Source organism: Malaclemys terrapin, chromosome 9 (genome assembly GCF_027887155.1).
Source record: "Malaclemys terrapin pileata isolate rMalTer1 chromosome 9, rMalTer1.hap1, whole genome shotgun sequence".
Lineage (NCBI taxonomy): Eukaryota > Metazoa > Chordata > Testudines > Emydidae > Malaclemys > Malaclemys terrapin.
This window is the reverse complement of record NC_071513.1, coordinates 90,111,311-90,125,953: the sequence shown is the minus strand read 5'-3', so window position 1 is coordinate 90,125,953 and position 14,643 is coordinate 90,111,311. Positions and strand designations below refer to the sequence as shown.

Here is a 14,643-nt window from a genome sequence, read left to right as displayed (position 1 = left end):
AAATATTTGTTAAATTATAGTAAGTAACTAGAATGTTACAATGTACATATAAAATCGTGTCAGCCACTTGACAACCTAAAAAGAGACTGTTTAAAAAAAACCTGTGAAGGAGAAAATGTCAGGTTGTATCAATGTGAATCATATACAATAAGTTATTTTTAGCAAAATGACTGAAGCCTGAGTTTAGATACCTATGTATATCCTTTAATCTCATTTCATGATGGGACACAAGGACAGGAGAAATTGATCAATTAGAAACATGGAGGGGTTTTTTGGTACTTGCATCAGTTCTCAGCACCAGTATGTGTCACAGCAAAATATAATTAATAGAATTTTGCAAGCAAATCTGTGGTTTCACCTATCCTTATAGCTGATGTCATTGCAACTCAAAATCACACCTAGAAAGAAATTCAAGAGCAATGGTTCTCAACTTTTTCCACAATAGGACCCCTGCAGAACCCCTCTTCCATTTAACAATGTGGGAAGGGCGTGGTGGTCATAAGACCCAGGTTGACAACTTCACGTTCTAGAGCAGGGGTCTCAAACTCAAACGACCACAAGGGCCGCATGAGGACTAGTGCATTGGCCCGAGGGCCACATCACTGACACCCACCCCTTGCTGCCCCCAGCCCTGCCCCCACTCCACCCCTTCCATGAGGCCCCTTCCCTGCCCCCATTCCAACCCATTCCCTGAAGTCCTCACCCCAACTCTGCCCCCTCCCTGCCCCCAGGGGGTGCAGTAGGGGTGTGGGGTGTGATGGGGGCTCAGGGCAGGGAATTGGGGTGCAGGGTGTGGCAGGGGGCTCAGGGCAGGGAGTTGGGGTGCGGGAGAATGTAGGCTCCAGCCTGGCGCCGCTTACCTAGAGGGGCTCCGGGATGGCAGCACCACGCACCATGGCCAGGACAGGCTTCCTGCCTGCCTGCCCTGGCCCTGCTCCGCTCCAGGAAGCGGCTGGAGTCCGGGGGCGGGGAGAGACACGGACAGCTCCATATGCTGCTCTTGGTCCTCCAGGTACCTCCCCCAAAGCGCTCCCATTGGCCACGGTTCCCCGTTCCCAGCCAATGGGAGCTGTGGGGGGCAGTGTCTGGAAGCGAGAGCACAGAGCCCTCTACTCCCCCCCCCCCCCCACCTCCAGGCTGCAGGGACATAGTTCCAGCCGCTTCAGGGAGCAGGGCGGGGCTTGCGGCGCCACAGGGTAGGCAGAGGGGCAGGGGAGCACACGGGCGGGGGGAGCTTGGCGGGCCGCACGAAAGAACCCCGCGGGCTGCAGGTTTGAGACCTCTGCTCTAGAGAAATCAACCATAGGATCACACAAGGAGGGCAAGTGTCTTTTGAGCCCTTCATTAAAACTCCAGGGGAATGCTCTAGCATCAAAGTTCAACTTCAAATATTGGAAAGTGACAGGTTCTGAGGGCAGGGGGGACATAGTCTAAGCCTATGTTTTGGCCTCACAGGTTAGGAGAAGCTGGTCAGACTTATCTTGAGAAGGAGATGCTTTCCTGGTGAGAAAGAACACTTTTTGCTTTTATGGTGTTTAGTGGAGGCAGTTAGGTGGTGTAGGAGGTGGCTGCAGCACTCACCTAGGGAGAAGTACAATCTTCCAAGGGCCTTAGTGCAACATAGTCCACATAGAAACCAGAAAAAGATGTTTTCCTTGTAGCAGAATGGAACCTGTTTGCTGGGGGCCTTGGATGTACCCAAGCACACAATTGGGCTGGGCTGGGCTGAACTGAATTAAAAAAAAAAAAAAAAAAAAAAAGCCACACTATCCTTGCCCTATCCTCTTAATGTAATATTTTTGTAAACAGCACTAATCAATTGTTTGGTTACAGTTGCAACATGATCTCCATATGAGAGCTACAAAATTATCCCATTCTTTCGGATTTGAAATAGCACTGTAAACTGTCAAAATTTTATCCCCAAACCTGTCATATATGCCAGCAGTTCATTCACTGGCTAGCATCACTAAGTACTCCTAAGCCTTGCTCCTTCTTCTTGCACACAAACTTGATTCTTTTGTCGGATCACTATTTTAGGACTGCCCTGGGTGAAGGTTTATGGCTATATAATTCTGAAATGCAAGTCAGTGTGCTGTGGGACTGCTTGGATAAAACTATAGAGAGGTTCCAACTACAGCATACAATCCAGTTACATGAAAATATCCATCATCCCTCGAGTTATTCTAGTGTTAATACAATATTAATATGCTCCAATATAAATTTTTTATTTAAAAGACAAGTAAAAAAATGTGTGCACAAATGCAGGAAATGATTACACAGTATAATGTTCAAAATAGCGTTCTAGGTGAAGAAGAAAAATACAGTAGCAACAGTATTCAACTAGAAGAGCACCCAGAGTCCAATTTGTATACAAAAATGAGGTTACTCCACATAAACACATCATGATTCTGATGTAGACAGTTTATCTTTACAAGATACAACCTACTGTACTTGACTGTCCATGCCTGATTTCTCTGCTAAATATGCTAAGATAGCCTCTACACATTTAACAACTTAAAAAAAATTAACAGTTAATGTCATGGCACTTAGAGTTTAGAAGAGAAAGTAAAAAATAGACTTGCAGTGACAATTGTTTAAAATATATATCAATCACTTTTTTTTTGTTAACTAAGTTGATACTAAAACAGAAGGCAGATCTTAAGGTTAAAATACATAAATAAAAAGATGTGTATCTTCTGTAACATTATCTATAAAAAATGTTTTTGCATCAAGCACAAAACCTTCAAAGTGAGAATTCCATTCATCTTTATGTATATGATGAAAATCTGAAAATACACTTCCCTATATAAAACCGTTTTTCACTGAATATCCTATGAATTTAAGTCACTGTACAGAGCCCAGTTCATTCCTCATTGATAGCAGCCTTTGAGTTTAATACCAACAAATTCCAGACTTCTATACAGATGACGGCTTTACAAGTCAAAGGCTAAATACTTCAAGATTATCCCAAATTTAACTTGTGTAGTGAAAAAAACCTTTAAGATTTAAATAGATTAAAGCCTAAAAAGCAGCTTCTGATTTTAAGGGCCCAACTTGAGACATCTTACAAGAGCATTATTTTCATGAGAGGGGTGGGCGGCGCAAACTCAGTATTTCCCAAAAGTTGAGGCACCCAAAACAGCTTGTCAGTTTTGAAAATGTAGCCTAATATATTTTTTCAAATATTAGTCCTACAATGTATCTTGTAAACAAAAGTGGCCTAGGTACTGTACTATGGGCATGTACCAAGTAGTGTCAATCTCTTTTATTAAAGCTACTAAGTCAGTGTCCGAAACAGTTTAAGTATACAAATGAAGATAATTCACACCACCAAAACTGAAATTATAGTGTCAATGCACTATAGCGTTCAAGGGAAAAAACAGCAGCAGAGGGGAGGCTCATTAACCTTAGGTAACTCTTGCTAAAGGCTTGTTTACATGGTTCTTGCAATGACATCAATGCAAACTAGGTACCTTTTAGAGCAGGCCAGCAAGGTGTACACAGTGCAGAATATTAGTGCACTCTACAAATCACACCCCCTAATGTGCTTTGCCAGCACAGTGTAGGCAAGCCCTAAGGTATGTTGCGTTTTCAGAATAGTGTTCTATTAAGTCTGCTTTTACTAATACTTAGCAGTTTAGCTTTAGCCATTTATATAGATTTGACTCAATGTCTCTTAACATCCCTTTTCCTTTAAAAGGAAGCATAAAATATATTTGGCATCTCTTCAGCCAGTATATCCCTCAGATCCAAAAAAATAATTTGAATATTTAGCTATCCATATGGACATTTATAAGAATCTCACTTCCAATCAAGTCACTTCTTGTTTAAATTACTTTCATTTATTCCAGTTTTTCCTGCCAGTTAGCTCGAGTCCATTGTGGACACCTAAGATTTGGAAGAGATTATTCATAAATTGAAAGACACCAAAAAAAAGTTCAGGAGTCACTGTGACTAGTCCTTCCACTTTTCAGATACTGGGTTACATGAATAAAAAACATGCACTCTTTTTTCCACTGGGAAGATGGAACGCTTTTCCAACAGCACGGCAATAAGATTCTATTAATTTTACTGTCTTCTCCTTAGCTAGGCTGTAGCTGTAAGATAACCATTTCAGATCTACCAAAACTTAAGGAATAAATAGCATGAGGTCCTACATTCTTGAATATTAGCTGCCCATTTCTGCTAAAAAGAATTCTCTATGCAGATTTTTTCCTTAAAAAAAAAAGTATGAAGTGAGTTCCACTCATTTAAACTGATACTTTACATCACTTACAGCCCTTGCTGAAAGGGACAGGCTTGGAAAGGCACTCACTTTTCACATGCCAAAGTGTGTGCGTTACCTCCGGTTATCAATCAGAAGTAGCTCAGGAGTGGAATCTATTCATTCAATTACATGAGCATTATCTTCTCTTGGAACAGAATCAATGTTCCATAGTCCAAGAAAGCAGCCACTCTCCTTCGCTCTACCCATTTTAAAGAACTGCTGTCCTACTGTCCTTTGAGTGTATGAGGAAACACTACAGGTTCAACTGTAAACGTGGAAAGATCAGTGTACATAGCAAAGTTGGAGGAGAGAGGCTTTAGAAATTACCAGAACTGAAGTCTTGTCAGTCTTGCTGTTAAAATGCAAGTATTAATGGCTTTTAATGCTGTTTCATTATGTGCCTTTATGCAACACATGCTCTTAAAGCAGTAAGAAGATTTTTCTTTAAGCAGACAACTACATTACTTACAGCAGTTTAAACAGAAAAATCCACTAGCTAAGAGTTAGCAACAATGGCTACTTCTATATTAAAATTAGACTTTGGCAAGATTGCTGGTAGATTAACATTTCAAATTTTTTTTTTGCAACCTAACACAAAAAGTTCGGCATGATAGCAAGTTGTAACAACCAAGATTAAAAATCTGACTCCACAGCTGGTGGCAAAGATAAAATGTTTTTCATTTGATACAAGTGCAACCAAATGGCAAGTTGTTTATCCATGCAGAAAACAAGTGATAGATGCAATATATGGCACAGTCCAGAAACGAAAGATCAGACACATTCCTCAGCTGACATCAAAAGAGGATTAATATATTCAAAGCCTTCAAATTCAGATTGGTCAATCTTCTTCACAATATCACTGTTAAAATAAAAACTAGTTAGTATCTTGAGTTAACAGAAAATTGCTACTTGCAATATTACTCGACTAAGAGTATCAAAGTTGTATAAAAAGGATTAGGAAACTAAAGCATAAAGAATTGGTCTTAAACTTTAGAACCCTAAGGAGGACATTCTTTCATAGTCCTCTGAGGAAGTGGAGTCAAGAAGTTGCAGGGAAGCGAGCAACAAACAAATGCATAAGAGAACAGGCAACAGCCCTGTTCTGGTCTTCATCCAGGTAACAAAGTAGGCCCAGCCAGTCAGTCAATCTCAGTGCAGCAAACTGTCTCACACTAACTTATTTCTTTGCCAGCCTCTAAACACAAAGTTACTTCTGGCTTCAAACCATGTTCTGCCCTCCCAGTGGCTGCTGCGGTCCCTGCTCTTTATCAAAGAGAGGTGGGGGCTGGACACGGCATACAGAGGTGGTGTTCCAAACTTGAAGGAAAAAAGGTATGAGGCTGGCTCCATTTAGGAGAGCTGACTTGGCTTCTCCTGCCCTTAGGTCCTTCTGGCACAGCGCTCTCTACCTACGTCTGCTAGGTTAAACCCTTCTAGAATGGATGGGGTCTTAAAAAAATTAAGAAATTAGTTACTACTCCTCTCAGTGTATCTTCACTTAACTATCTCAAGCAAGATACTTATTTACAATAAGCGTGAGGGGAGAGTCAGGCTGTCAGTCTTTAAGACGTCCTCAATATTTGAACAATAATCATTATGGAACATTTGTATCGGCTGATAGTGCTTACAAGTTACTCATGTATAATGTTCCAAAGTTATTTCATTAAATACTATAGAAAGCCCTCAAGCTCCTAAAATAAAGAGAGCAGTCTGTTTTAGGCTAATTTCTAAGGGAGACAGGAAAGGCAAATCTTACTTGTGACTGAATTTTCTCCCTCAGGCCCTACTGGGACAGCAGGGAAGTCTAAGTTACACTGCCAGCTTTATCTGAGTTAACCAGCATCTGAATGGGACTTTTCAATCCTGTTAAGGTAACTATATCTAAGATGACTGGGGGGTGGGGGGTGGGGGGGAGGGATGAGAGAGACTGACAAAAAAAACCCCCAAAACCCACCCTTTTTTCTTGTCAAATACCAAGAGTGTTTGAGAGACAAATTCTTAGACTGTAGTGTCCCAAGAAATCAAATGATGAAATTTAAACAACCCCAAAAATCTTGGTTTTAAAGATGGACCAGACTGCAAAATATGGCTTGTGTTCATAAGCACCAACTCAGTGGGTGCTGAGCTCCCACTGGCAGCCCCCCTATCAGCTCCCTCCCTGCCCCCCTCAGTGTTTGCTGCCCACCAGCAGGCCCTGCTGATCAGTACCTCCCCCTCCCTCCCCACCATGATCAGCTGTTTCGTGGCATGAAGGAGGTTTTGGGAGGGAGGGGAAGGAGCGAGGGAGCAACCTGCTGGGGGAGAGGAAGGGGGCAGTGCCTTGGAGGAAGGGGTGGAATGGGGGTGGGGTCTGGGGCAGAGTCAGAGGTCGAGCACACCCCAGCACACTTGAAAGTCAGCACCTGTGCTTGTGTTAGCAAAATGGCTCTTTGAAGAGGATACCCTCAAGACTCCACCTCCACAAGAGCACTCATTGACTGTCTCCATAAACATTTTAAACACTTTGAGAGCATCTTTTCCACTCCCAAAGTTTTTGTAATGATGCCTTGGTGTAAAATTTGGTTCACTTTTTCCAAGTCTAGAGAGAACCACAGTGAATGGTAGTTCCCACACCCCAGCAGCAGACTGCAATAAAAACCCTGTAGGTACATCTTTTATGAAGCCAATCAAACTGATCTTGCACCTTTATAATTTACTAACTTTTTAAAGAAAGGTTTTCTTAAGTTTGAGTTACTTACTCATCATCTGGAGTGAGCTGGACAGGTTCATTAGTGAACTGGGAATCAAAGTTATCCAGACCAAATTCACCTGATATATTTGGTTTAAATGGAGGAACCACCTGTTTTTGTTCCATCTAGAAATAAATTAAAGTAAGTATGAGTAACAGCCTATCAGAGATTATATTTATGTTTTAAAAAAAGAACTGAGTTCTGAAAAGATTACTTAAATTTCTTGTTTGTATCTTACAAATATTCCAGCAAATTAAATTTCTGTGGTTACTGTGTGTAAAAGGGCTAATGGAATCTACATCCTCTCTTCACAGTATAGTTTAAAAACAGTTACAAAAATTATGAAGTTATCAAATTTGGCATCCCTTTTAATTTTCCGTTAAGACAAGCTATCAGGGTTATACTGCATATAACAGAAAAAACCCAGCAGTGTTTACATACCAGATCCCAATCAACATTGCGGAAGAATGGATGTCCCTGAATATCTGCAAATCCTGTTTGAGGATGGCAGCCTAAACGTTCCTTTGGATCCTATGGAAGAACAAAAATGTTTCAAAGTGAAAAATCATTTGGAGAATGTGTGATCTCTAGCACACAATGATAAAGTTACTCATTATAGATGTCATAAGACACACTAATGTCAAAGCTGTAAGGTGTATAAGGCTAATGCACTGGCCAAAGTAGCCCTAGTCTCAAATTTAAATTGCAAGTGTTTTACTCCACCTTCAGAAATAAGAAAAATCGCCTAATATACGCTGTAATTCAGTTACAACCTTCTGTATTTGGTTATATGCCGCCTCTCCCCTGCCCCCCCCCCCCTTTTTTTTTTTAGTTAAGATGTGCAAACATCAAAATATATTGCATGCTTGGGACCCAGGTCACAGATAAAGTTAACTGATGGAAGATTATATTGCTGGTTTCACTGGGAGTCTCCTACAGACTTCCTCGGCTCAGAGACAACCATGCTCCAGCAAGCGTAATAGGACAGGAAGAGGGAAAGAGATGAACAATGGAACTTCAAAGGATAATAGCATCCCCTGAAAAATGCTTCATTACTTAAGCCAAGTAGTGCTTAGTTGGGTACTGTTAAGGATGGCTACTTCCAATGTAATACCACTGAAATTTTAATCATTTAAACAAAAAGATTTAAAAAAATAAAAAGTCCAAAAGTCAGCATCAAGGTGTGTTTTTCTTCTAGGTTTCCACAGCTATTTTTGTTTAACAAAAACCTCCATAGCTCAGATGAGTTGGTAATGCTCCAAATTTAAATGAAGCAATCCTAACAAGCCTAGTTTGTGAACAAATCTGTGGGTTAGTTGTAGATGAGCTGCAGCAATGCTATAGCACAGTGGTCTCCAACCTTTTTACGCCCAAGATCACTTTTTGAATCTAAGGGCAACCTAGGATCTACCCCGCCCCTTCCCCAAAGCTCCTCCCCACTCACTCCATCTACCCTCTCTGCCACTCGCTCTCCCTACCCTCACTCACTTTCACCAGGCTGGGGCAGGGGTTTGGGAGGGCACTCTGGCTGAGGGGTTCGCAGTGTGGGAGGGGGCTCTGGGCTGAGCCTCAGGCAGATGGTTGGGGTGCAGGAGAGAGCTCCGGGCTGGGGCAGAGTGTTCGGGTGCAGGGGGTGGGCTCTGGGGGGGTCAGGGGTGGGGCTTGGGGTGCTGGCTCTGGGAGGGGGCTCAGGGCTGGGGTGCAGGAGGGAGCTTGGGGTGCTGGCTCTGAGAGGGAGCTCAGGGATGGAGGTTTGGGTGTGGCCTCCCGCCGGGCAGCACTTACCTCCAGTGGGTCCCGGTCAGTGGCGGGTGCAGCAAGGCTAAGGTAGGCTCCCTACCTACCCCGGCCCCACGCCGCTCTCGGAAGGGGCCAACGCGCCCCTGTGGCGCCGCATGCTGCCCCTCTCTGCAAGCACCGCCCCTGCAGCTCTCCTGGCCAATGGGAGCTGTGGGGGCAGTGCTTGCAGGCAGGAGCAGCGTGCAGAGGGAGACAATGGGGCAGCGCTGGCTGCTTCCGGGAGCAGCATGGGGCCGGGGTAAGCAGGGAGTCTGCTCTAGCGGCAGGCACACTGCACCACTGGAGATCGCGATCGACTGGGAGATCCTCTAGGATCGACCAGTTGGTGACCGCTGCTATAGCATCTACCCAGTTCCTGTCATTTTTTCAAGCAATTTATTTTTAAATACCAAAGACACTAAATGAGATAGACTTTGTTGTCACATTTGAAAGTGAAGTTTGTCAAGCCCAGAAACATGCATTCAAGTCCTTCACTAACATGGGGTGAGGCATTTTGTTCTGAAATAAGTCTTAAGTGATCTCTCAGATCTCTCCCTTCTGAAATATTCTGGCAATTCTGTGGAATTTTGCATGGAAACACACATCAAGTCCACCTACTTCCAACTATTCAGAATAATTATGATCTAGCAGACCACACAGTACCAGAGAATTTCAGAAGTGATGTTTCAAAAATTATGGTAAAAATCTGTTTCCCCAATGCCTAGTCAATATGGCCATTCTGTGCATTCTAGGCCTTTTATTTTGTGGCTTACCCATTAGGTCTGAATATCTGCAAAGTTTCAGGTTTTAAAAACAGTTAAACAGTAAAAAAAGCCAAACATATGTCAGTTCCATCTATTAAGAATTCTGTTTTAGAAAAGCCGCTCCCAGGCTCAGACCTTGTCTGCTGAGCTTCAGCTTAGGGGCAATTTTAATTTCAGTTACACCCTTGTAAGTGTAAGTTGACAATCAGAGCTCTTGAAAAACCTCAGTCCAAATATAGGGCTTTAGCTCTTACCTTGTTAAGAAAACTTTTTAGAACACTTGCTGCTTTAACAGAAAGGGATCGTGGAATACGGATTTGTTTTTCCAAAATGACTAGAAGAATAGAGAATTTAAGACATCAGCACGTTGTATGGTTAAAGTTTCTTCTCTTTGTAAAACATTTTGTAGAGAAAACAACACACTAAATAAAGTGGATGCCGCTTAATAGCAACCCTAATATAAACAACTTTCTGTTAACAGCAACATTTTGCCAGGAACCAATGAACCAATCCCATCCCATTAATTAATGTTAATGGGATTTCATACTGGCAATGGCATGCCACGTACTGAACTTTTTTTTTGGGGGGGGGGGGGGGGAGAGAGAGGAGAAGGGAGAAAGGCCATAACCACAGGCAGGTTTGTGGGGCTGCAGCCAGGAAGGAAGCACTGGAAGGTGCCTTTCCTGGCAGCAACCCCAAAAAATCTGCCTGCAGCTGGTGCTGCCATGTACCAGTGCTTCCTTTCCTGGCTGCAATCCTGCAAACCTGCCTGTGCCCAGGGATTGCACAGGAGATAAGGGGCAGAGACGCCCACATCCACAACCCTGCTAGAGACCCAGTGCTGCGGACTGGGAGAGGCGGCTGTGGGCAGGACAGCAGTGGAGATAGGTACTGTGCAGAACAGTGGCCCTCTAGCACCCCCACTGCTGCCCTAGCCACAGCCTTCCCTCCATGGGGAAAGCCCTAGCATCTGAGCTGCACCCATCCTCCCCACAGATAGATTTGCAGGGCTGCAGCCAGGGAAAGCACGTTCCAGTGCTTCCAGCTGCAGCCCTGCAAACCTAACTTCTTTTTGGCAACTGTCAGATAATGGTAACTTTCTGCTGTCAGCCAAAGGATTGCCAATAAGCAGAATCTATTGTACGTTAAAACTTCACCACTCCTCACCTTGAAAGAGATAATCTTCTGTGTTTTGATCGGGGTTATCGGAGCTTCCAACAATATCAAATGGGGATCTGCCAGCCATCATTTCAAACATAAGTACACCTAATGCCCACCAGTCAACACTGAAGCCTAGAATTTAAAAAAAAAATAAAAAATAAACATCAGAATATAAACTATTTTATCAGGGAGGACTTATTAAAATAAGTATCAGTGCTAACTATATGAAGAACAAGGTATATTTTACTAATGAATAATCAGACGTCTTGACTGTCAGAAAGGCATGCAATAGTCAAGTTATGACCTAAAGACTACTGTACATTTAAGGTGGGTGTGACAATGGCAACAGGAGTCCTCTTGTTCATTATGTGCAGGATGGAGGGCAGTACTCAGAAAGGAGAAGGAGCAGACTTAAAAGGTTGGTGCTGAAACCTTAAAGATGAGGTTCTCAAGTTTAAATAGTAATTTTAGTATTTAAGGGGGAATAAAAAAAGACACTCAATCTCAGCTGTGTATTGACAGCATTTTTTGGTGGAAGGCTACATAGTTATTAGTGTCAAACACTGCAATAAATAAAAATAGTTATTTATGCAGGTGACATCACATGTTCTATTGTTCACTGCTGAAGACAGGTATCAATTAACAGTTCTAGTATCTTGATTCTCCTCAAGGCTGGGACTGCTATAAAGATAGTCTTCTGCCAGATTCTCCCCAGGCTAAGCAAAGAGGAAGGGCCTTGTGTCACAGAAAATTAAGCACACCTAATTAGTTCTGAAGACAATACTAAGCCATCTCCCTGCTCTGGAAGGAAGGCGACTGTGATAGGTCACAGGGTGAGCCTCAGGCTTTTGCCAGAAATATAAGACCCAAGTAATGCAATGTTCCAGAACTTTCTGCAACTAGCAAAATACCCTTTTGCATTTGTATAACTAAAAGTGGCCAAGTTAATACTGAAAAAAAGTGTTACACCTACAACAGAACTTCTACATACTGTGTTTGTATAAATTTTAATAGCTATTACAGGTCACTAGATACATTTTCGTTGTTTATATGGATAAAGCATTTTAAAATGCTTTAGTATCTGAGACCCAATACTTAGATTTATAAGATAGCGAGCTACAGTGAAAAAGGGAACAAATGATCAAGTCCTAGTAACAGATGCTTTACCACAGACATAGGAGAGAAGCAAATTTATCTCGGACCAGAAAAGAACGATTCTTTACTTTAGAAGAAAGATGAATAAGATGAGATGTGATGAAAATACATAATGAATAGTATAGAAAAGGTAGATTAGGAGTTTCTGTTCCTTGTCTCATGACACAACAAGAGAATATTCTATGAAATTAAAGGGTGGCAAATTCAAAACTGAATTCTCCCCTTCCCCCCACAAAATACATAACTAAACTATGGAACTCTGTCACAAAACATCATTGAGGCCAAGAAGTTAACAAGATTGAAAAGGGACTGACTGGACATTTATATGGATAACAATCCAGAGTTACAATAGCTAATGTTAATAAACTGTGGAAAATATTAAAACCACTACCTAACAGGGGGGAACGGACTATCCCATATCTGCGTAAAATGAGGTATCTTGCCCCATCCTGTGAAACATCTAGTGCCGACCACTGCTGGAGACAGAATACTGGACTAGCTGGACCATGGGTCTGATCTAGTATGGTGATTCTTGTTTTCGTCCACAAATCATTTTACAAGGAAGTTAACAGAAATGCATTACAGCTCAAGTATTTTATGATGATTAAATTACCATAATCTTCTCCTCGCAAAATCTCAGGAGCAATATAGTTGGGAGTTCCACAGAAAGTACTGGTTGTGTCTCCAGGCCTTAATCCTTCCTGAAAAAGGAAACAGAGGGGAAAAGTTTTACATCATTTGCTAAAAATGCCTTCTACTTGCTGTCACATTATAAAACTATACTTTGTGAAGTGACCCATACCAAAATAAATTACTAGATTTATGCATGTAATCTGCATGCAAAGCACTATATTACTTCTACAAAAATAGATCTGTATGTAGAGTGTCTTCATTGCACCTGTTTACATTCACTGTTTTCTAATAATGGTCAAAGAATGAAATTGTATATTCCCTTTATAGCACACTAGATGTTTAAGTTACAAAAAACCACTATGTTAAATGCATGTTCATTAAAAAACCAAATCATGTTTTAGGCAACAATACCTTAATTACCAATCAGAAATCTGTGTTTAGGTATAATGTATTGCAATGCTTTCCCATGGCATGCAAGGCACAACATCGATCTAAAACAATTTAAAGCAATTGCAGTGTCAGTGGAAATCTGGCTTCATCTAATCTAAAAAGCTAAAAACCGCAAAATGATAGTCAAAACACAATTCAGAGAAGCTTCTGTTCCTATTACCAGTCAGCATGACTGATCCAAACAATGAAGGTCAGAAGTTAAACCCAGGACAGGCAGAAGATGTTGAAGTACGGCTGAGGGAAAGTAATGAGTTTGTTTTTTTCCTTCTAGCATTTAAAACAGACTCCAGATTCCTATCCCAAACCTTTGTTTGCAGAAGTGGTATATCACAATTGGTTGCATCAAAATGGTGGGAAATTGTAGAAGTGACATTCCTGACCAGGCCACCACCGAATTCAGAATTTTGAGGATTTTAAAAAAAGACCTGCACTGTTCTCCAGCCAGTTCAGCATCAGAGTGTGCTCTTAGCACATTTGTATTGATTTGGGTGAAACTAACAGCCTACTGCTTGAACAAGTAAATAGAAAAGTACTGGTATGCAAGAACAGATACAAAAGAGTGGCAGATTTAACTAATTAGTAGACTGGGAATTATCTTTTGTTTTAGAAAGTGCATGCATTTTTACCTTTGATGAATAAATAAATGTATGGCGTTAAGTCATAGTATGTGTTGTGTTTCACTTCATAAAGCCTTTTATTTTCCCAACTGAGGAAAAAACACAAAGGAAAAAAGTAGCGTTTTTTCAGGATTTTGAAGGCAACAGCCCTGATTGCCATGTCCAGATTTCCGTCCAATGGACTGGAGAACAATCCTCAGGTCAGTCATATATGGACAGGGTATTTTTTGCTGCCATGGCTATTTGGGCATCCAATAGCCTTAAGGAGAGACCCTGAAAGGCTGAAACTTGCTTAATCTGAAGGCAAATACGCTCACTGGACTATGCGCTAGAGAAGGCAAGGAGAGGGAAGGCAGCTCTGCACAGCTGTTTGTCACCACCAATAACTTCTCCAAAGGACCAAAAATCTAAGAAAGTTGAATATTTTATCATTTGCATTCCTAAAAATTTCAATGTGCTCCACCTGCAGTGAGGGTGGGGCAATCCTATGCTAACAATAGTGGAATTAAAGCCCTAAATGTCAGTCATTTACACCTTTGCTGCAATTAGAGTTGGTTCAATAACTTACTTAATACACCTTTGCACTTTGAGCCTTGCAGCTCAAATCCTCACAAAACTCCTGAGAAGCAGTCAAGCATTATCCCTATTTCTAGAAAAGTACACCAACGCTAAGTAACTTTTAAAAGATCACTCCAAATATGGGGTACAGTAAGCAACTGGACATATGCTAAATCTCTGATATTTCCAAGAGGCCTAACACTTAATTTTTATGTCTGAGACTTCTGTGGACTATTAATCCTTTAAACAGTTTTAATGGAAATTCACTTCCAGTTTCAGACACTATTTTCTCCATATTATAAACATTCACTTTCTGAACTACATTATGTGGGCCAAACACTTGATATTTTTCAAAACTAAGTTTAAACTTGAAATTGTAGCTGAGGTTGAGGACCAGTGTGATGGGGTGCACTTGCCCCGCACTGGTACTGCGAGGGTAACTCTACTCTCTGGGCTGAGGAGACCACGCCCCCTCGGCCCTGCTGGGCATGCTCCGTCTGGAGATTAGGTATAAAAGGGAGCAACTCGGC

The 14,643-nt window shown here is 41.8% G+C and overlaps 1 protein-coding gene across 2 annotated transcripts in view; it reads right to left on the bottom strand.

Moving 5' to 3' along the window:
• Positions 1 to 2,204: 2,204 nt before the first annotated feature.
• The window catches only part of PRKCI (protein kinase C iota), a 56,352-nt gene continuing 43,913 nt past the window's right edge, over positions 2,205 to 14,643 (bottom strand). For both annotated transcript variants that reach the window (XM_054039674.1, XM_054039675.1), the window contains exons 13-18: positions 12,469 to 12,556; positions 10,707 to 10,832; positions 9,794 to 9,873; positions 7,438 to 7,527; positions 7,006 to 7,121; positions 2,205 to 5,126 (exon numbers count right to left, since the gene is read on the bottom strand). In XM_054039674.1, the coding sequence (XP_053895649.1) occupies positions 5,039 to 5,126; positions 7,006 to 7,121; positions 7,438 to 7,527; positions 9,794 to 9,873; positions 10,707 to 10,832; positions 12,469 to 12,556 (588 nt within the window). In that variant the 3' untranslated portion in view covers positions 2,205 to 5,038. The remainder of the gene's footprint in view (positions 5,127 to 7,005; positions 7,122 to 7,437; positions 7,528 to 9,793; positions 9,874 to 10,706; positions 10,833 to 12,468; positions 12,557 to 14,643) is intronic.